The 16,697-nt window shown below is 37.3% G+C and overlaps 1 protein-coding gene across 3 annotated transcripts; it reads right to left on the bottom strand.

The window, feature by feature from the left end:
* Nucleotides 1–1,083: 1,083 nt before the first annotated feature.
* LOC122658665 (probable protein phosphatase 2C 12) lies at nt 1,084–12,988 on the bottom strand. Of its 3 annotated transcripts, none has more exons than XM_043853710.1 (10): nt 12,817–12,988; nt 12,130–12,430; nt 9,956–10,127; nt 8,761–8,914; nt 8,617–8,680; nt 5,607–5,714; nt 2,200–2,325; nt 1,866–2,104; nt 1,451–1,661; nt 1,084–1,375 (listed from the first exon to the last, which is right to left on the bottom strand). In XM_043853710.1, the coding sequence occupies exons 2-10, from the start codon at nt 12,325–12,327 to the stop codon at nt 1,367–1,369; spliced, it is 1,281 nt and encodes a 426-aa protein (XP_043709645.1). In that variant the 5' UTR covers nt 12,328–12,430; nt 12,817–12,988; the 3' UTR covers nt 1,084–1,366. The 3 variants fall into 3 exon arrangements, with proteins under 3 accessions (XP_043709645.1, XP_043709643.1, XP_043709644.1); XM_043853708.1 differs by having other exon boundaries at nt 1,084–1,373; nt 1,456–1,661; XM_043853709.1 differs by having other exon boundaries at nt 1,084–1,373; nt 1,456–1,661; nt 12,130–12,988.
* Between the last annotated feature and the right edge of the window lie 3,709 nt (nt 12,989–16,697).

Below are 16,697 nucleotides of genomic sequence, written 5' to 3'. Positions count from 1 at the left end.
GAAATCGATTCAGCCCGATCGAAATGGACCCGAGCCGACCAATTGACACCCTTAATTACAGCAGTTGCAAGCTTATTACATTCTCTCCGCTATGTATTCCTCCCAAATTTAAAGAGTGTTGTGTACATGTCCCTAAGATTGAAAACTTATTGAAGGTAAAGCCATATCTACCTTTTGTGATCTTCAAATGCCTGAGTAGTATTCCTGAACTTCATTTCTAAGTCATTTATGGTAGTTAAGTCACGAAATTCCCATCATCAGCACTTGGATTTTATCCACTGCTGTAACTGCAGCACTGCTGTACTCATCGTGTGGCGCTGCAGGTGCCATGTGTGTCATGTGGGATCCACTGTGCACACATGGCACCTGTGGCGCCACACGATGAGTACAGCAGTGGATTAAAGTCCTCAGCACTCTGTAATTAGCTTTCACACATGTTTTTTCTGCTAGCCAAAAGGAAAGAGATCAATATTAGCTTTCACATCCTCCCTCCATTCATGGCAGCTTTCGCCTTTCTATGGAAACAACTCCTGGAAGAAGTTCTCTTTCCCTATCATGTTGCCCTTCGTTGATTAGGTCACTTAACTGTCTTACTCTTTAGGAACCATGGCTCTTTACATATTGCAATTGCTTCTTTTGAGAACATATATACCCAATTCAACTGCAAAATGAATCACCCTCCTGTTAACTTTGCTATCCCCTACATTTTGGAGGTTTACTTCCTCACTTTATTTATTTTTTTAATAGTTAGGCTCTAAGGAGAATTGGACTCATGACCTCTTGTGAGGTGTTATCTTTGCCAATTGAGCTAATCTCTTGGGCAAGTTGTTTAATACGATATGATCCAAATTGATCAAGTTGATTAAATTTCACTTGAACAGCAAAAAATTAGTATTAACTACTAACCCATTCTTTTGTGTCACAATATTACAGGGAAAATGCTTTCCTTCGTGATAAATGTATAAAATGGATCAATATACAATGGAAGCGAACCCAACAAATTGACAAGTGGGTTTATCTTAGACATTGGTAAATGCACCAAAACCATTGAATCATTCCCCAAATCATGTTGTGGCTTTTTGGATAAATAAAGAAGCTTTAACTCTGCTGACATTGTTTTGAAGCAGTAGACTTCCAATGGCTCTTGAAGTGGATGTCAGAATGGAGTTGAAAGCTAAATCCCCTGGCTTGAGAATGAACAAAATTAGTATTTGGGATGAGGCTTCAAAATCCACATTCCTGGTTAGCTTTGAAACAATTGTTAGTGCCGAGGTAATCGCAAAATCAAGACAATGCTGTTGAGGAGGATTGCTAGTCACTTCCACTGCTCTGTTGAGGAGATTGTTAGTCACTTTCACCACTAATTCTAGCACCTGTAAACAATTAAATAAGTAAGAATAAAAGATTGAAAATAATAAATAGGTCACAATATTTAGAGAAAGAAGATTATTCTACCTCTTCCTGATGGTCTTTTCCCTTCCATGGCTTCTTTCTTTGCTTGACAGCTTAAGCAAAGGAAAGGGCCATCCCAAGGGCGAACTTTTCCAGGATTTGATGAACCAGCATGTACAGAAATGCCGTCTCCAGGTTTCATCTCTATCTGACAAACTGCACACATGAATAACTTGAACATGTTGCACAGTGGATATTCTGTATCAAACCTGCAAACCAAACAGATGTTTCTCAAGTCAAAAGATTCAAATTTTTATCATTTTCTTTTCAATATTTCCAACACAAATAGATAATTATGGAATAATTATAGAAACAATAAAGCAAGAAAAGTTGACTAACACAGGCCTGTTTCACCTTATCTAAAACTAAAAGGATTCAAATTTATTGTTAATAATAATCTGTACAACACAAACCTTTCTGCAAGCACAGCAGAACCTTCCTCAAATATCTCCTCCACAACATCTGGCTCTGCATATGCTTCATCTATAGAACATGATGATTCTGATGATCTTTTCCGGAACATGGACTTGAATACCCCTTTCACTGGCTTCTTTGTTAGTGTTGAAGGAACAGGAGTCGTCTTCTCTGGTGGTATTATATCAACCACAATACAGGTCGTATCGTCTCGAAGACCCTTGTCTTGTACAGCCTCCTGCCATGGAATATAAGAGATGATAAATATATAGAAAGTAGAAAATGACAAAAGAATATCAGAGAATAGACAAACACCAACTAGCCAGAGCTTACTTTAACAATTTGCTCAGCTGCAGCATCTGCTGGCATCCCACGACAACAATTAACAGCCATTTCTGATGACATGGCATCCCAAACACCATCACTTGAGATGATAAGCCTACCTCCAGCAGTAGACAGCTGCAACAACAATGAAAATATCATTTAAAAGGATGGAGCTTTGTAAGGAAAAACTAATGTGGTTAATCATTGTTTAAAGCTCCAGCTCAATAAGAATTAGCAGTCTTACATAAAGCAAACTGAAGAACTCAGTTAAATACAACTAGGAGTTGGAATTAGACTTTCAAAATCTATAATATGTTAAAGCTAAAATAATCTTCATGGATTAAAATTGCTTCTGCCTTAAAGAGGGTTGGGGAGGTAGGCTGAGATCAACAAAAGATTTTAGATGTGTCTGACCAGATGAGAAAGTAGATAATATTGGACATTGACAAACAGGTAAAGGAACCTCAAAAATATAGTCACAAGCATGTCTTTGAATTAAAATTGAATATCCATATCAAATTATTACAAATACAAACTTTTATCCAATATTGTTCTCTTGATGCCTTTGATAATAAAACCAAAGAGAACAGATTTACAAACCAAAGTGAGACAACATCAAGAATTCCTAATTAGTCAAAGGCGGGGATTTATTTGAATGCACTGAGCCATGACTTAGTTATTTGGTCTACAGCTACCTGAAGATTTTCTATTGTTTACTCTTATTCATTTGCATAATATAAAACATAATTTTAATGAAAAAGAACTCAGATGAATTGAAAGTGAATGATGCCTTGCTAAACGAGGAAAAATATGGTTTGTTATTTGTTAGTTTGATGAACCATTAAGCATATCTATTTAAAATGTAGATACTAAAATCAACACTTAAGGAAAATGGAGTGAAATACAGGTTGGAGGTTTAAGCATAAATAAGTTTCAAACATTGGAAGGGAGTGTACTTACACAAGTATATGGATTTACAATTATATAATATATAAATGCTTTGCAAAACTTTCAGATTTATTTTTCGGGGATTGGAGGTCTAAGGGGTGTTCCCCCATGCCATATCTCCTTTCTACCCCATACGTATTGGAACTGCTTAAAAGTTTTAAGGGCGGTAAGTTACTTCCAGCAATCAAGGTCTTAGGGCTACAGTCGCTTGGGATGGAGGAGCCCAAGCCCACAATACCAGGTTGAATGGTTCAAGTATGAAGTTGATCGACCAAATACTTAAGGGTCGTAACTATCCCCCAAAACAGAGCACAATAGCAAACAGAAATAATATAAGAAAGAAAGGAAGGGTATAGAAAAGATCAAACCTGATTAGAGGGGGAATGATAGGAGAAGGGAAACAGCCAAGAAAAAGAGGGGATATCACCAGCCGAAACTGGTTTTGTGCTCATGCAGCGACCAACGTAACTCAACCAAATTTTCATTCCATATACAACATTGCAAACTAATGAAGGATTACACACACACACACATATATATATCTATTCTCAGTTGTAATCGACATCCGAAACAGAATTCAAAGTTAATTTGGAGTCTCACTACTATGTAGCTAGCAAAAAGATAAATTTTAAATAAAAAATGCAAATAGACAAAAATAACCCCTATTAAGGTCGATCCAGCCTTGCAACTGCATCTGATCTGGTCTCTCTGCTCCATCGAGTTATGTCGCAAACCCAATATATCATCCTTATAGTAATCTATGCTAACATGCGTAAGTAAATAGGAATCCTTTTCAACTAATTCCACTTCCTCACCACCACTCACGGAAGTCTACGTGAGACTACTCACCAATTTGTTACTACAGATTAGGATTGTAGTAGTTCCTTTTTCTTCTCAACCAATTCCCTCCTCCCAGATTATACTCACCTTCGAGCTTTTGGGTCCTTATGTTTTCCATGGCTATGTCCATATCGATCCTCAAAACTTGAATTCAGGTCTTCAAAATGTTTTTGTTTTTGGGGTATTGCAACACTCACAAGAGTTATAGATGTTATGATTTAATTAGTGGAAGAATTTACATAACACGACACAACCGGAGTCCCTAGTCCAAGTCCCTCACTAATACTTGCAATCATTGCTGCTCCATCCACTTCACTTGTTGGACTGAACCCACCAATAGCTCCTACCTGCTTTCATCCCATGGTACATATTCTCAGTCAGGTATTTTCAAACACACAAAAAGTTATCATACCTGCCATCCGTTTCCTTCTGCGCCCAATGTGGCCCGCCCTAGCCACTTGGGGTCCCTAGGGTTAGACTCATGGATAAGTCCCGGTATAGTAGCTAGTACAAGAGAATAGGACTTCCAAGCAACTTGGAGTGCAAAACCAATGTAGGAATATAGAGTCCATAGATAAAATGAAATAGAGGGCAGTTAATTAACATGACTACAAAAGTCTAAAAGTTAAAAAAAAAAAAAAAGAATAATACAATTTAAAGAAAAAAATGTAGGAACAATAGTAGATAAATATCTAAAGGATGAAAATTTCAATGTTAAATAATGGATGATACATTAATACATTTTTCTTTTTTTTTTTAATAAGAAAATGATAGAATAATACAATTTAACTCGATGGAGGGTAAGAGATTGATAACAAATTTGATGGATATGCACAGTAAGATTTGATGATATATTAAGTGATAAATTTAGTAAAATATTGATATCTTTAATCAAGGAAAAATAGAGAGTGAGAGCCGGACTTGAATGGACATCTAAAGCCAGTGTAATTCTGTTATTTGCAATGGCAGGGAGTCTTTCATTCTAAATAAATACTTCAAAAAAGTGAACATATGTATTTTTAACAGTAACAAGAAAGAGCCGAATACACACATAGTCAGATGCACACATGCTTGCACGCACACACACACACACACACACACTCTGTGCCACTATGAAAATAGAACCAAGGACAAGAAGTTATATTCCATCAGAGAGCCTAAACTCACTACATAAGTTAGTATATTAAAGTTGTTTACAGAGATGGAAGAAAAGAATGGAGATCTACTTTCTCAAGAACTAGATTGAGGATCTGAAAGAAATTTTGAAGAAACACCAATGCCATGTGGAATGAGGATCTTGAGGTAATGAGATTAAAAAGAAGAAGAAGATGAAGATAAAGGACATCATCTTGCGGAATGACAGTTCTAACAGCCATCAGACTCAAGTGTCATGTTATATGAACATGAAAAATTTAGAAAGCTATAATAAAATGTTCATGAACAACCAAGATTAGAATGGTAATTCAGCATCAATTGAGCATAAAAAGGCTGATCGGTCCTGCGAACCCATTTAGGTTATATAGATTTAATGGATGAAACTATGAAAGCAGATGGACAAATGTCAAGTTAAAGGATACAATAAAAATAGTATGATAAATTTGATGTGCACGTAATAACAATAGTAGTACCTTCACTTGCTTAACATAGGGAATAGGAACGATGAATTCGCCTACGTCCATGTCGCCTATGGATCTTGAAAGACACAAACCACCTGGCCAACATCTCAAAGGGCCAATCTGAAACATTGGTGTAGCCACATAAATCAAACAGTCAAATTTGGACCATAAAAATCAAATTAATTTCTTATAAGTGGCGGAAATAGTACAGCCATAAAACAGAGGAATTCAAGCAGCAGAATTTCAGAAAGATGGTTGGATGGATAATTTTACAACTAATCATTAGACAGGATCCAGTTTCAAGGCCAAATACTGTTTCCACTTGTTTTATTAATTTGACATAAGAAAGTGTTGGTTCTTTAATTTATATCGTTCAAATATAGACACATGGTGAGTGGTTATTTGTTGGACATTGACAATAAACTTTCAAAGCCGCCATCAAATCAACATGCTTCATTGTGATACTAAATATTGAAATAATAATTCTACCATCAAGCAGATGTCAGTAAGTCTACATTGTTAGCTTTTCATAAAGGTACAATACCTTCAAATCAGAATCATGAGAATTTTTTGTTTAACAGTTGATAAGAACATTAGATATCCTGTATATATATCCTAAATGAAGGGGAGACAGAGAGAGAAAGAGGCTCTATTTTTAGGATTGAACATCCATGCTCCTCCTCTGCTTCTGTTAGAATTCAATGTGAAACAAAGGGTAAATTCTCCTTTTCTTGAATAAAAAATTTACTAATATAATACAACATTTATAGAGATTTATATTGACCAGCACACGTTTAGTCTCTAGCTGCTCCATCCTCAATTAGATATTCTTGAGTAATATGACAACCTCGCCACCTTAATGAGGTGAGATAGACTCCACAGCCTATTTGTGATAAGTTTGATCGCAGGACACTTTCTGACCATATGGTAGCCAGGGATAATGAAGTTTTAAAAATCAATGATTTCAAATACACAAACAATCAAGACAATCAAGCTGTACAACTGAAAGGTCCAACTAAAAATCACTCAGGTAAACCCAATCTCTAACCAGTCTGACTGATAGTGGGGGTGACTCGTGAACATATTTAAGTTCAGTTGTAGCCAGAATAAAATGAAATAATATTCCCTGCCAGATACAGAAATGTCCGTCCAATAACACTGGGTTCCTAGGTTACCCCAGAGTAAATTCCATCAAAGTGCAGCTCGATAGAACCAGTAGATGGTAGAAACATAATGAGCTGTCTGGCTCCTTACTTGCACTGCTTTGTAATGAATTAAAAGAAGAATTCCTATCACTAATCTAATGTTACACCCATATCATAATTCTGACCATAATGAGATCAGATGCTTCCCTAGGGTACCTAGATCTGCATTCCCATCAGTTAACAAATTGGAAGGCCAAATTGTTGAGACCATCTCTCAAATTGGTCACAGAAACCATAGTTCATCATATTTAGATGGCTCCTATTCAACTGACAAGATCTCTTGAGGAAACAAAAAACGACAGAGAACACTAACTTAACCAGGAAGGATTAAAACAAGACATAGTAAGTGACCCAGAATCATCTGTCAGGCATTTGTTGCAGCAATTCATCAAGACTTGAGTAGACCAATTCTGTTGCCTTTAGTTTCAAATTCGGTGGTTAATAAGGGCCATAACCCGGTTAGAGACCTGTATTTGCAGGTCCTGGGAGGGTTGGACTCGAGATGGTCCAAACGTTCAGCATTGTTTGCAAGAAGTGGATGCTCCCAGACATAAACTTAGGTCTTCACGTGCAGATGCACGTGGGGTTTTGATTTTCATTGTGGAGATAGGAAATGTTACACAGTGAATAATCCTAGTACATTATCCCCCGAATTTCATTTTTTTGCTTCAAAATTTTATTAAGTGTAGTATGCTGTAACTGAAGCACATGCAAATTTTTTGTTGATATTTATGTTTTGCATGATTAATCTATAAGCATAATAATGGTTATACAATAAGAAATATTGAAGGTTTGGAACTTTTGACAACTGTTGCATAACATATAAAAAATTTAAACAAAAGTACATGATTCAGATGTTGGCGTGCTTATTAAGAATAGAATTATTTTTCCCTCCTTTTTGCTCTTTGATTCGATTCAGATACGGGTATTCATATATAAATAGAAATTTTTTCTATTTTTTCCTCTTTTTGACTCTTTGATTTGATTCAGATGCAGGCCTTCATATAAAAAATAGGAAATTTTTTTTTCTCTCTGTCCCTCCTTTTTTTTCTTCCAACTTTTCCTCCTTTTTGCTCCTTTTTACAATCACAACAAGCAATGGCCCCAGTTCAAAACCTGGAGGATAACAGGATTCAGGAAAGACTAATTCATGTAATGTGCCCAAGCAGAGGCATGAAGGTTGCCACATCCTCATATTTGAATTTTGAATCACAAGTAGGAGGTGGGTAGACAAACATGAACCACATATTCATCCATCGCAACACTGCAGCTTGTATTTAGCTTTGTTTTCTAAATCTTTTGCTTTAGCTGAATAAAGCCAATGGGCATTACTTATTCTCTTCGGTCTTGCATCTTATTCCATCTTGGGAGAAGAGGAAACATTCTTATGGTAAAGAGTTTTTGTATTTGGCTATATGTTGTTACATAAAACAATTTTTTGCAAGTATCTTTTCTAAGCCCTTTCAGGAAGTGGTATTGTATAGTAACTAGAGTAGTGAACCAACTACCATAGTTGACTTGTTTCAAGACATTGCTATGGGCCCTTCATATCATTGTGGTCTATTTTCTTATATGCTTTGGTTGTTCACCCCTCTCTTGTTCAAATTGGTGGTTCATAAATTCATTGATTATTCTTCTTCTATCATAGTTGATAAAATTCTCAATATTCATGAAAGAAAGAAAGTCAAGGAACTTGTAGCAAAGAGACTGACCAATAGACCAATCAATAATGAATTCAGTAAGCACAAAAGACTTCAGGGAAAAGCATTAAACAAATTGAAAGGAATTATAAGAAAATATAGGATGTAAGAACAAACCTCGGTACCACCACCAGTATTGAGCCGACCAACCTCACCCCCACTGGCAGTAATACGCTCCCTCCTGTTAAAGTTGGAAAAGTAAACCTCATTGGAAGTGCCAGATTTAAAATAAAGCACTAGAGATCTTGATCCAAAACTTACTCCTCTTCATTGCATTCAAGCCTATGATCTGCTGACAAAGAATAGACAACACCTTCAGCAGATTCAAGTACGCAACGGGAATCACCCACTGATGCGACGGTTATGACCCATCCATCTATTATTGCAAAAGTGACAGTTGTTCCAGAAGTTTGTGCTAGGGAAGAAGGAAGCAATCAATTTGTATCTATCAGAATCCCAAACGTAAAGCAACAAACGGCTAGAAGTCATGAAACCAAATAGAATAATTAAGAACATAAACTTAGGTAATAGAACAATAAACTAAATCAGCAAAAATGAGTAAGATAGATACAGAAAAATGTTTCTCATGGTGCAAGTCCAAAATCCATCTTCAGATACCAACATGCTTTCAGCCATGTGGATTGCTGACATGGCAATCCAAGTTGCTAATCTAATAGATAAACAGCTTGGGTTGAGGTCGATCTTATATACAATATATTGGACCTGTACCCCATGAATGAAACCTTCTAAAAGGATAAAAGAATCAATATTCTAAGAAGTCAAAAATAATTGTCATGCAGCATATGAGGGCCTGAGGCAACTAGCTTGGCCACTTGGAGAAAAAGCTAGCTAGGATTATGGTCTTAATAAGGGGGATTGCTAATGTCTTAGAGACTGCCTTCCGGATGGAACTTGTAAGCTTGTTTCGTTATATCCAAAGACTACAAAATTTTGTTTCCCCAAACGCAAGGGGGAAAATGAGCTGCCGTGAAACAAAGGCTAAGGTTATTCTCTTTTCAGAATCCAGAATATGAGTTGACATGTAACAAAGGCTAAGATGTTTCTCTCCTTAGGATTCAGTGCCCATTTGAAGTAGATTTGATCGAATTAATTGAGGATCACAATTTTCCTTTATTTTCATCATAAACCAACAATATTTCATAATTTCATGTTATTCTATTTGCTGATAGAACTGGCATGCCCATACATTTGTAAAGAATTTTGCACTGCTGCTCAGTTTATGTGAAGAGATAAGGCTTAAGATTACCCCCTTAGTACGATTTTTTGGTGTCTATGTGATGTCTATATGGCACTATGCCCATACTTAACGTATCTCTTTGTACATACTTTTCCATATTTTGTTTTTTCAAACTCAAAACGGTTCAACCAAATCTCCAAGACTCCAACCACACCAGGGTTAACGTTGAACATGATGTACCTAATACACTATTCATACCTTTCTCTTGAAAATCTTTGTCAGTTTTTATGAAACCTGCAAGCATTGCCCTTGGTAGTGCTGCTAACCAGTCATCTCTGCTAAGATCTGAAGGAATAGCAGCCAAAACATTGTTTAGGAGATTCTCCTTTGTGTATATAGCTGCTGCAGATCCATTGTGTCCATCAAATAGCTGCAAAATCATGTATTTTTAATCAATTGAAAGAATTTCTACCAAGAAAAAATGGCAAAAAAACCGAAAACAGAAGTTACATAATTGAAATAGGTAGCTACAACATACTAATTGATGGGATAGTATGACAGATTCAAGTTAATAACTGAAATATGGTCAGCATTCCTTTCAAATAACAAATGCAAAAGGTATCCATCACAATTTCCAATAAGGCAAGCCTCAAATGCCCCAAGGTCCCCTCTTCACATGTCAAGTTTCAGCTCAAATGGAGCTGGCCAATTGGCTAAATAAGGCATTGGAAAAACCAGGACTTCTAAGAGGGTGCATGCCAGTTCATGGGAGGGCTTATGATTGAATTTTAGTCTGAAACTTGATATCCAAGGGTCGGGATTGCCACGTTGTCCATCTATGTAGCACAACTAGGTTTGCCCATCCAAAGATACCCTTTAGACATGCCCAACGAGAGAAGCTTTTGCCTTTCACAAATAAAGAAATAAAGTTTACAATCTCCAGCAGATAAGGGTCTACCAACTAAATAAAAAAAAACAAAAAAAAACTGTAACTGATGCAACAAAACTATAACAACAAAAGAGATCCCTCAAAATGAACCTAATTCTTCAGAAATAAACAAAATTTTAGTTCAACTCTCCGATGGAATAAGAATCTATTACATTCAAGAGATTGATAACAGATGCATTCATTACTGTGACAATGCAAGAGATCCTTCAAAATGAATTATAAATTGAGTAGAAGTAGATCCAGCCAGGAAAACTCTTTCAACTTCTTGAGCCTTGTCTTGCTGGTGGCTTATTAAGGTCATGTAAGACCATATTGGTAAAAAAGCACCAGCTCTTTCCTTAAAGAATACAAAATTAGGTTGGAAACTCATGTGGTGTCACTTAAATATGTCGAAATGAATGAAATCATCTTTTCAGTTTGAATGCCAATTGACTGCATGATTACATTTGTGCTCCTTCCAAGTCTAAACACTTAGTAAGGCTGTGTTTGGTTCCACCTTGTGGAAATGCATTTGCAGCCAGTGAAAGCTGGAAAGACAGGTACTGATTGAATTTTTTTTCCCCCTTCACTCGGTTCTTTTCCCTTTTATGTTTCCCTGGTTTCTTTTGTATTTTTGGGATTTCTGCAGGCATTCTTTAACTCACATCACAAAACTAGAAATCTGAACTGCAGACAAATAGTCAGTGACCCAACACAACCTCCTTCCATGACCAGTGAAAGCCCAAAATACAATTGACTGGAAGAATAAACACAATCTAAGTCAGGGTATCAAAGAATCATAAATTCTAGTGCTTTATCCCTAACATTATACTTCAAAAATATCAATCACCATCAAACCTCTAGTTGAAAATGTCAAGGGTGGCAATTGCAGTGGACCCCAAACAAGCATGATGGGGAAATAAGAACCACCGGTTAGGTTAATGCATATCAAAGAAAAAGACTCTTAATAAATAAAGGAATATAACAGAAATTCAGACCTCTTGAGACAGACAAAGAATTCTGAATGGAAGTTAGCCGTTTCCCTACCTCACAGCATTCATAGTTCTCAATATTTGTGCATGTGATACTTTCATGCGAAGGGCAGAGGTTTACAAATTGCATTTCATGCCAATAAGACATTAAACTATCACACAATAAGCAACCAGAAGATTCATGAAAAATGGCATTGAACCTTATCCAGTTCCTGAACTGATGTGCCAAAACCTCTATCACATTCAATGGAACATTTACAGAGCGCACCTCAACCTACAGCATCATAGCATGGAACTTTAACATCTCCTATATTTTGAAAATCTCCGGAAATTACTTCTGCAGGCAATTCCTGAGGTTCAACTTCAACATATATCTCTCAACCCATGAATCATAATCTATATTATCAAATTATTGATAAAGAGAAAATAGAGGCAAAATTGAAGTCAGAGACACAATTCATTTATTCCATACAATCCATCAAATTGTATTTCGGGAAAAAAGAATCACATACACCAAAAACCGAGAATGTTGTAAGTCCATCTCCAGGCACCCTTTGACATTCTGTCTTCAATAATGTGAAATCCTCCCCTTTCTTGCTCTGGTTGGCCTGACCATGTATGATATCTGGTTTCTCTATTTTCTCATGGCATAGCTCACGCCTGAGTAGCACCGCCAGTGGCACCATCTGACGGTCACTCCTCGTAGACATTGTTATTCTCCCAAATATGAATCAATAGCTACTTATCAGAGAATGATGCCCACCTCTACTCCTCCATGCGTCTTAATTCAATCAAACTGAACCAAATTGGAGCCTGAAGCAAGTAAGCAACTGAATTATCTCCATAATTCGTCATGATTGTCGTGAGTTATTTACAATGAAGAAAGTTAAACTAGTCAACCGAAGGAAAAAACCAAGAAACCGAAAACAAAAATTAAAATTGAATGAGAGAAACAGCTGGAGATTTGAACGTTTCTGGAATTCAAGATCCGAACGTCAAAAAAACATTAAAAAAAAATCACGAGGGAACTCTTACCGCAGAAGACAATGTGGACAAAATGAAATCAATAAAACAACATTCTTTTCCAACGAATTCCTAAAATGGAGTTTTTGAGAACGAGAGAAGGATCATAAAAGAGGCCAGAGAAAGAAGGGGAAAAAAAATGAAAATAGGAGAATGGAGAGATTAAAAATTCTCACAGGAACGAGATTCGTCGTATGGGTGGACGTTAGCCGTGACAGAAAGGAACAATGATGAAGCGGATTTGTTGCAGGAATCGAGAGACGCGGATCCCGGCGCCCTGCAAAAATTCCATTGGAGGCAGAGAAGGGAGAGAGGAAGAAGAGGCGAAACGGGAGCTGTTGTACCCTTTTCTCTCATGTGTTCTGCTGACATGTCAACCACGCACCCCCCGTTTCAACCCGAATTAGAGCCGGATTTTAGCGTGCTTCTCGGGCCCGCTTTTGTTTTTTGTTTTTAAAAAAAATATATATGTATGTATATATATATATATATATATATATATTTTGGTAACTATACAAGATTTACGGTGAACACGGCGCACTCCGGCGCATTATAGAACACAGGCGGCTTAGACCAAGATCGTGATCTTCTGTGGCGCGTTGTCCGTAATGGTCTGAGTGATGCATAAATAAGACGTGATGTAATGATCACCTTATCCCACTTAGGCAAGGCGTTTGGGCAAGGATAAGGCGGTCATTGCTGCCCTATTTGTACACCGCTCAGATTGCAGTGTGCCATAGAAGATTTGGATTCGCTTAGACCATTGGGCGATTTGTAATTTGTTTATCGGGTGTTGTTCTTCCTGCGACACCGTAAGTTACGTCTAAACACATGAGAGTGAGCACAATGACCACCCTACCCCCTGTTTGGCAGGCCATATGTTTGGGTGCACCTGCTGCAATTCTCCTTTTGTTTATAAGGTAGATTGCCAGAGGTAGCCAACATTTTCCGTTTGATTAAGGTGGGACCAGTTAATAATGGAGGATTTATTAGTTATAATAGTTTTTTATTAACGATGAATTATATTGTTAATTATTAACTAATAAAATGATGGATTATTATTTCTCTATTTTGTTATTAAGGAAATGACTTAGAGGGAAGGGGCAATGAGAAAATGGACCGCGTCAACACGGTGGTCTCAGTATCACGCGGCTTCAGGAGTAAGGGGCGGAAGGGGACAGGGGGTGGGGGGAGAATATTGAGAATAAAATACAAGATGTGGGTGGGGTAACAATAATGCCAATTAAGTGTAGTATAGTTATTTGATCTCTGATTGGGCATGTGGGTCCCACTATCCCTACGCGTCAAAAGCCTTTAAGTCCAGCAACTTCTTCTCTCTCACCACCTTCAGGGCCATTGCCCTACGTCTAGTCTAAGCCTAGGGTTTCTAGGCCCTTTGTTTCCCTCTCCGGCTTTCAGACAGTCCCCACCTAATGCTTTTGACTTCTACAACCAGCTGCTGAACCACAGGGACAATTACCCCGAAATTATCGGCACCGGTAAGGAAAATGACGTGCGTAGGTGATGTCTAGGTTTAAAGTGGTATCCCCGGAAGGAGAATAACTAGAGGGCATTTATATAAAGTGACTTGAGAAGGATGTAATTAGATTCCAATCCAACGGTTTAAATCTATCAATGGCTCATGCTCATGGTTGCACGTTGAGATACTCTTCTATCACGTGGACAAGCGACGTGCTGTCTTGGCGTCGATGATCCAAAAAATCCCCGATGAACGGTTCACTAGATACTCAGAATCTCACAATCCATAGTCCGAGGGTGTTTTGATAATTGGGCAAGCAATTGGATCTGCAATTGAGCCGGAGTTTCTGCGCAATAAATAAATGAGTTAAAAAAAGGCGTGGGTTAGGGCAAATATGAAGGTCCACTCAGTGAAGATGGACTTTCACACATGGCAAAAATCAGGATCCAGATCTTCTACGGCATAAGCTGCCCGTCCTGCCGTGCTGTGCAGACACAAGGTGGCACACATTGACTGCCTTACCCTTGCCCAAGCGGGGGTAAGGTGGTCATTACATGCAACCCTATATCTGCACAGCACAAGCAGGACAGGGCAGCACGCCGTAGAAGATCTATGTTGCAAAAATCATGGGTCAAAATTGGCCAAAAGATTTAAAATATATAAAAGAGCCATAATTATAGTTCAACAATTTAGACAAAAAGAAAAATGTAATGTAAGGTGAGCCATAGGACGATTGTTACTTGGCTTGAAAATAGCCATAATATTAATAGTTCAATCAAGAGATGATATGATGCCTAAGGACCAACAATACAAACATGGATTGTATGTATGAATCTATTTTGCCTAATGCACTAGGCCTAGCCCTCAGAAGGTTTCAAGTTTAAGATTTGGATCCCCATCAAGCGCCCGCGTCCAATGAGGCCTCTCCAGCTGACACCTGTGCTGGAGAGGATCCAAGATTCCAGCAAAAAAAGGGCAGGGAATGAATACAACTTAGGTTAGATAGGTAGGTTGTAGTATTAGATAAAGTAATATGAAGAAGTACAAGACATAATTCAGGAGAGTACAAGACATAATTCAGGAGAGTTCAAACTATCTATGGTCTATGAGTTTACTTTCCTGTTCTTGCGACAAAATGAGAGCCAAGAACACTTCAATCTCTACTTCTCTTCATATATACATAACAGACTCAAAAGGATATATATATATATCATAAACAGAACTCCCATAGCACCTCCCCATCGATTCCTTGTCTTCAACACTTGCACTTGCACTTGCACTGATCCTAAGAATCTACAATCCATATAAGCAGAAGAAATATTAAATTGGGAAATGTCAAATAGGGGGAAGCAGGGGTATTTATATCACTTTGGATGAACATTTATGCCAATCTGACTGCATTTAATACCAGTCGTGCATTAAAACTGTCCCTACATCTACAATAAGGGGGATTTGGGTCCTCTGTAGAGCGACAGGGAGTGTAGCGCACATCCAACGGCCCTGCTTAGGTGTTGTGCTACGTGCCCAAGCACTGTGGGCCGTTGGATATGCGCTACACTCCCTGTCGCACTACAGAGGAGCTTAACGCCCTTATATGTATACCTGAAAATAGAGAATTCTGCCCCAATATATGATTCAATATCATTATTGATGGTAAGGGGGAGGAGGGGCACCTGCATTATATATATATTGTCAATTTAACTATTTGGATACCTAATCTGGACTATTCACTTTGAAAACATCTAAGTAATGCCTATCCATTTATCTGAGATAGTAAGCCAGGATTTGAACTGCATATGTTTAACTAAGTAGGATACAAAGTTGAAGATTTCACAAATCACAATGGTCAATTTAGGAACAGAAAAAAGAAGACCAAGTTTTAATAAGGGAAAGCTTCAGCAGTGAGTTTTCAAGATCCATAAGGAAGTTTGAAGCCTAAAAGGAGAATCAAGTCAATAAAGAGGAATAAAAAAAGGATTTGAATACAAATTAGGAGAGAAGTTCCATATCAAGAGTATTAAGACAGAATAAGTTTCACTAGCATACCTTGAGATTGAAGAGGTAGTCTTACAAGGTTGACGAGAAAACGAGGGTAGTGGCAGCAACAATATCAGTTCACTTTGTGGTTTAGTTCTTCATTTGTTTTCCATCTCTGTCAATTCACTTTTTTTAATCTCTTCAAACTTTCTCACATATCTTTGTTTTAAGGCTACATTTGGCACAACTTTTCTCTTACAAAAGTGAATTTGTCGATTATTATTTGTTTGGTGGAGATGTAATAAAAAGAGGTGTTATAAGTACTTTATTTCAAATTTCATGAGGATTATTAACACAACATTAGAAGTTTAGGTTTGTTGTTCTTTATTTCTTTTCTGTTTAAATTTTTTTTCTATGCATTATTAGAGGAAGGCATTATATGCAACTTGGATTTTAATTGCAGTTGGCCTTAGTAGTACATGTAGCCTAAACCATGATTTAGGAATTTTCTTTATTATTTTTTCCTTAGAAAACAAAATAGAAAACAGAGACTTAATTGCACTAGCTAGCACCTTTTACAGATTTTATTCTTTATATTTT

Source organism: Telopea speciosissima, chromosome 4 (genome assembly GCF_018873765.1).
Source record: "Telopea speciosissima isolate NSW1024214 ecotype Mountain lineage chromosome 4, Tspe_v1, whole genome shotgun sequence".
Taxonomy (NCBI): Eukaryota; Viridiplantae; Streptophyta; class Magnoliopsida; order Proteales; family Proteaceae; genus Telopea; species Telopea speciosissima.
Note: the sequence above shows the minus strand (reverse complement) of the source record. Positions and strands in the feature narration are given on the sequence as shown.